Source organism: Gaeumannomyces tritici (assembly GCF_000145635.1).
Source record: "Gaeumannomyces tritici R3-111a-1 unplaced genomic scaffold supercont2.153, whole genome shotgun sequence".
Lineage (NCBI taxonomy): Eukaryota > Fungi > Ascomycota > Sordariomycetes > Magnaporthales > Magnaporthaceae > Gaeumannomyces > Gaeumannomyces tritici.
In genome coordinates this window covers 1,133-7,150 of record NW_008804697.1, presented here as the reverse complement: position 1 = coordinate 7,150, position 6,018 = coordinate 1,133, and the positions used below count along the sequence as shown (strand labels likewise).

The window sequence follows — 6,018 nt, the reverse complement described above, 5'->3', positions numbered from 1 at the left end:
AAGGAAAGGAAACCGGGACCCGACGGAAGGGGACGAACTAGCACCCCCGCCCGGCCGTGTGGAAACGGGGACGACCACGCGAGACACGACCACTGCACGTCCTCTCTCTCTCTCTCTCTCTCCCTCTCTCTTTCTCTGTGTTTGCCCACGTCCTGTCCATCAGTCAGTCAGCCACAGTATTCACTGACGCATCTCGCTTCCTTCACCGTCTCTACTTGTGCTGGCGTCTCTAATCCGGCCGGCGACTCTTCTCCGGAGCAGGCACCTGTAGTCTCGGGATACACAAAGAGCACTAGCATGGAGGCGTGTCCTGGGGACTTCCCAGGAGCCAGCCCAGAGAGAAATAGCCGAGGCGCAAAAAGCTAGGCGCACCTTGCAATGCGGGGACGGGGGCGTCTCGTTGCACTCTTTTTTTTTTTTCTTTTTTTTTTTCTTTTTTTTTTTTCTTTTTTTTTTTTCTTTTTTTTTTTCTCAACGGCCTAGAATTGGCGCGGGATATTTTCCCGGCCCCTTCACACACCCCCCTCCCCTGCCCTGTCCTCTGCCCTGCTGCTGGTAGGGCCAGGGACAGGCCACCGACGAACTCGGACGCGGCAGGCTGTTCCTGAGCCCGAACCCGGTACTGACATTTTACGCAGAATGACCAAAGAGACGTGATTCGCGACGCCCACCAGTCAGGAGCGGCAAGCTAGAAACACACCCACACTCCCCAAGGATTGGCCCATGGGAATGGAAAAGGAAAAAGGGGGCACGGACAAAAAGACAAAAATAAGGTAAAACAACTGCAAGAGAAAGAGAAAGATCATTGATGCGTCCCATCCCACCGTTCGTATTCGCCCGTATTTTTTTTTTACGTGAATGCGTGGGTAGGTGTGATTCCACATGAACTCTGAAAACAATATGGATACCCTCAAGGATACCCTCCATAGGATACCCTTCATAGTCGCGCGCGTGCGCAACGGCAAGGCACACGCACACACACACACAAACACACGCCCCCTCAAAAAAGACAGCGGACCCAACCGACGGGCCCAAACGAAATGAAGGCACTTTATGCTCTCCGGATCTGCTTTACATGCTGACGCCTTGGAGCCCGTCGATCGCCTGATTGATTCGGGTCGTGGGTTGCATGTCGAGAGGAGAGACTGAAGAGAGAGAGAGAGAGAGAGAGAGGAGGGAGAGAGACTGCAACAAGAAAAAAAAACAGCCCAGACCCCAACGTAACATGCTCCACGGCGGCATATGCATGGCAGTTCCTTGTACCAGACGCATGCTCCCTCTGGTTGTGCGCACGCGCGCCGACGCATCTGAGCAGGTGGGTACCTATTGTTTTGATGCAACCGGTGCCGTGTTTACTCCCCGCCCACATTCTTTTTTTTTCTTCCTCTTCAATGCGTCTTACGCAACCTTGTGGGCGGCGACGCTTCATGGTCCAGATCCGAGTTTTCCCCAAGTGGCACGTCCACCCGTCCTGTCCCAAAACTGCCGAGTTTCGTCCCAAAGTATGAGGGGGGTGGTGACATGTTCTCTCTCCCTCCTTTCCGGACGAGGGAGAATCGACAACTCTACCAAGGGTAGGCGGGGGATTATCTCGGTTGCGTGTCTGTCATTGTTGATCCCGCCTTCCCTCTCGGTAGCTCTTTGGGCCAACCCACACCCCACCTGCTCCCCATGAGGAGATCGCTAATTTGCCCTGAACCTCGGATGATAAAGGGCCGGCGATGCGTTCCGCTTCACGTTGGCTTGTTGGTTGGCCCGCTGCTGGCTAGGGTAAGGGCGCGCTGGAGCAGATTGTGCATACGAGGAGAGTATAAACTCTCCGACAAGGACTGGTCTGCTTTTAAGGTGAGTTCATTGATATCTCTTGGATAGATTGCGTGTTTGTGCAATCTCTCCACACGAGCAAAGCATCACACACACGGTGGCATCTACACTACAGAATCAACGGTTGGACGGGCATGCCTCTTTGTCTACCTTAGTCAGCCCCGGATCACTACCTGTTGTGTTTATTTTCAGCAGCTTTCTCTCTTTCCCTCCCCGTCGTCATCACGGCTCCTCTTTTTCTCAGGCGAGAGCGGGGAGGAATACGCTACGTTAAGGTGCGTTTCGGAATACGGATCAGACGCCATGGTCAACAACCGAACAAGCGCTAGGCCCGACCTGGGAGGGTTCGGTTGCCTGGGTTGTGGGCACCCCTCTTGCTCTTCTTTTTTTTTTTTTGGTCTGTCGCTTCCAAGTCGTTCCCGGCTCGCTTGCGACGGCCCCAGCGGGCTGTTTTCCGGCAAGTTTTCATCCCTGTGCTCGGCAGATCGAGACCACCTACATCCAAGTGTTGTCGCTGGTTCTGCCCCAAGACTTTTACCACTCCGGCCCTCGCAGCATCAGAATGGCAAATGATGAATGAGTTGAGAATAGAAAAAAAAATATATATATATATCAAAAAATGCAAGGGTTTTGGTTTGGCCAGATCCCTGGCGTTTAATTCAACGCAGATAAAACGGCCCAGCTGCAAGGACAGGGTTTGTAATGCTGCCAGGCTGGTCGCATCGAGGCCTGCTGAGACCAGGGATGGCCAAAGAGTTCGGAAGGGAGAGAAAGAGAGAGCGAGGCAGGTACCCGACACTCCAGTCGAGTTTGCACGGGACACAAAGTCTCCTCTTTTTTTTTTTCTCCCCCTTCCAACTCGGATCTCGGTTCACATCGCTAGTCACAGGCAGGCGCAGGCCGGGCGACATGTGCGTCTCCGGCCCTGGAACGTGGGCCACAAAAAGAGGCCCAGAGGGTAAGGGAGCAAAAAAAAAAAAGAAAAAAGAAAAAAAAGAAAAGAAAGCATACTCGTGCACTCATTCCTGTTTTACGTGCATTGATGAGGCGAGCACGCGAGATATCAAGTTCAACCCAGAGGGGTACTCTCCATACCTATATCTCTCCCTTGCAACCAACCATAGGAAGTATATTGCTCTGCAGCCAACCATCCAATGCGCCTCACGGCATCGTTGATGACAGCCACTCACTTTCTTCCTCGCGCCGTCACAGTGAGGTTTCCCAAGGGCGGGAAGGCAAATAAACGAGGGGGAACAGAAAAAAATCTCCGGGGACAGGGCGGCTGCTGGATCCGGGCTGCGCATGTTACCCGTCGCGGTTATTATATCAGCCGGCACATATGGATAAAACTCCATCACCATCCCTCCATGGTTTTTTGTTTTGTTATATATAACACCCGACAGCTCAAACTTGACCATGAATACTCGCTGGAATTTCCAATGGGGAAATGGGCTCGTCTTGCAGCTTGTGATGAGGCCAGGCTGGACGTGATTGGGCCAGAAACGCCGGGGTTATCCATGGGTTCTGTTAATTTTTCCCTGGCCATCTTCACAATCTGATTCCCGGGGCGTCCCTTGTCGTCGACGACCGTCCCCACGCGGCGGTGCCTCCCTTGCCTGCCGATGCATGTCCTGCACATTAAAAATAAAATTGCGAGTTGGGCTAGGAGGAGGGAGTATCGGAGAATAAAATAAATAAATAAAAAGACCTCCGATCCTATGCCACCACCGTGTATAATATTATGTCCTTGTCGCCATCCTTGGCGTGCCTCAGGCTCAACCTGCGACGTTGTGCGCTTTTCCCGCGGTGGAGCAAGCCGTCGGGATGGACCTTTTTTTTGGGACGTGCTCAGGAGCGCCCCAGGGTGAGGTGAGAGCCGTTGGTGGAGATCAGACGAGCAACGAAGCCGAAAGAGAAAGAGTCCAGAAAAAACAAGGACCCGGCCACTGGATGGTTTTTTTTTGTTCCATGCTGCAAGAGAGAGGGGGTGTATGGTCCGAAGGGATCAAAGGAAGATTAAAATCTGGCACATCGTATAACAGTGAGCCCAGGGCCATGATGCGGGCTGCCAGCTGTAGCAACCGAGCTGACTCTCTCCTCACTCCCGACGCTGCCAACAGAGTTTTGGCGACTCGTGAGCAGGCGGCCTGTGCCATCCATAACCTCACATTTCTCCTTTAGCGGGAAGAGGTGCGGGATCCCAGCCTTTGCATCTTTGGAGGTGTTTGTTTGCTGGTGGTGGTGGGAGGCGGGCGGAGGCATGGACATGGTCCATCTGCGAGGGAAATAAACAGTAAAAACCCACCTCCCAACAGGGGGGTTAAAACTGGAGATCACAGGGGTGGTAAAAGGGGGGTCACGTGCTGGCATGAAGTCGCTGCCATTGTTGAAGTTGGTCATCAAAGAAGGAGAGAAATCGAGAAAAGCTTTCAAAGGACGAGAAATTCTTGAAGTCTCGTGACATCCCCCCAAGTCACTACGACCCCTGCGATTTTCAGTTTTAACCCCTGTTACCCCCCTGTTACTAGGTGGGTTTTTACTCTTTATTTCCCCCGCAGATGGTAGGATGGTTATGGGGTGAGTGAGTGCATGTGTGTGTGTGTGTGTGTGTGCGTGCCAGTATCCGGGGCGTTCCCTCCCCCCACCACCCCAACCCTTCCCAAAGTCATCTCCATCGGGTGCCGTGGGCGCCCGTCAGACGCGAATCTGCAGGGGTCCCCAGGCATGTCAGGCATCAAACGGTTCAGGGCCAAGTCACCTCCGAGCCGGCGCTGTCGGATCCCCGCCAAAATAAAATAAAAGTTGGGGCAGAGAGACTCAAGGCGATTGTTGCCGTCCTTGGGCCGAGCTGTCGGAAAGGCAGACCCTGGACATGCACTAGCCACCTGTGCAATTCCCAACGAATTGGAACAGTATTTTAGCTCCCGGCGAGCATTGACTTCTGTCAATGCACATGGTCAACGTCGTGCTGCTGGGTTGGCCGCCTTGGCTTGCCTGTCTAGAATCCAACCTTTTGTGCTGACAGACAGACCACCTTCACAATGCACCCTTCCCTTGATCGCTTGATCGCCCGTTATCTTGCAAATCTGCTACAGGGGCAAGGCCAACAACGGAAAAAGAAAAAAAACAAGAAAAGAAAGGATGAGAAGAAAAAGAAAACAAAAAGATGAAAGGTTAGACGACGGCCCACTTACTGCTTTATGCATAATACCGATAATAGTCGAAACCCGTCCGACGGTCCTTCGTCCTGACATCTCCAGCTGGGGATTGCACGGAGCGGAAAACATCGAGACAAGAAAAAGTTATGGACCTCCCTCCACACGACACACCGCCGATCGCCGTCGTCCCTTGGGAACTCCCCAGTAGGCGGTGCCCATCCGCTTATCCAGGTACCGGCAGGACGAGGCCGATCAAGCCGAGCCCCTGAGCCAGGAGAATGCCGGTTTTGGTAACTCACCGCTGGCCGGCCCTTTTTTTTTCTTTTTTTCTCGTCTCTATTCTTTTTTATTTACGGATTGCTTCTATTTTAATTTGGTGCTCTGCTCCGTACGGGCTTGAGCGAGCACGCGAGGGACCACTAGGTCGGTGACCATGAATGATCAACGACACGTGATGGGGAAAAAGCCGCACGCGACTCCACCTGTCAATAAGAAGGCAATAAAAAATAAAAAGGGCTTGAACCTAGACGATATCAGGAGGCGAGCGGGCACATCGGTGGTCCGCGGGGCTGGACTGGAACTAAGGACGGGGGTGACTCAAAATATTGATGGGGTTCGCCGGCAAACGATGTAGATTTCAATATTTTCGTCTTGAGGAGGGCCCTCACTATGCAGCCGTCAGGTGGCCCGACCGCGGCCCGAACGGGAGCGCAAAGTGGCTGGGGATATTAGCCTGCCTTGTGTGCATACCGGCTTCGGCAGATATAATGTCATTCTACTTGTTGGCGTCATCTCTTCTGGGAATGGTACCGGTACCGAATGGTGACATATATGACCGTGCCTGTACGGTGCGTCGGGCTCACACAGACAACGCACAGGCACTCAATCGCCTACTACTTTCCACCATTAATAATAACGCACAGGCCTCGGGCTTAAAAAATGGAAGTAGCAGGAGAAAAAAAAAGGACTAGTTATAGGTAGGCGTCTTCCCCCATGCAGGCTACAAGCGCTGTCGCATCTTATGTGGGGCAACCGG

General features: G+C 52.9%; 2 protein-coding genes across 2 annotated transcripts; both read left to right on the top strand.

Annotated features, from left to right (window-relative positions):
- Positions 1-2,733: 2,733 nt before the first annotated feature.
- Positions 2,734-3,072, top strand: GGTG_14144 (hypothetical protein; the record flags this gene model as incomplete). The annotated part of the gene is made up of 2 exons (XM_009232072.1): positions 2,734-2,782; positions 2,949-3,072. 2 exons carry the CDS (start codon positions 2,734-2,736, stop codon positions 3,065-3,067), a joined length of 168 nt encoding a protein of 55 aa, XP_009230336.1. The 3' UTR covers positions 3,068-3,072.
- Positions 3,073-3,565: 493 nt separating this feature from the next.
- Positions 3,566-4,285, top strand: GGTG_14143 (hypothetical protein; the record flags this gene model as incomplete). Its single annotated transcript, XM_009232071.1, has 3 exons — positions 3,566-3,693; positions 3,867-3,958; positions 4,140-4,285. The coding sequence occupies 3 exons, from the start codon at positions 3,566-3,568 to the stop codon at positions 4,283-4,285; spliced, it is 366 nt and encodes a 121-aa protein (XP_009230335.1).
- Between the last annotated feature and the right edge of the window lie 1,733 nt (positions 4,286-6,018).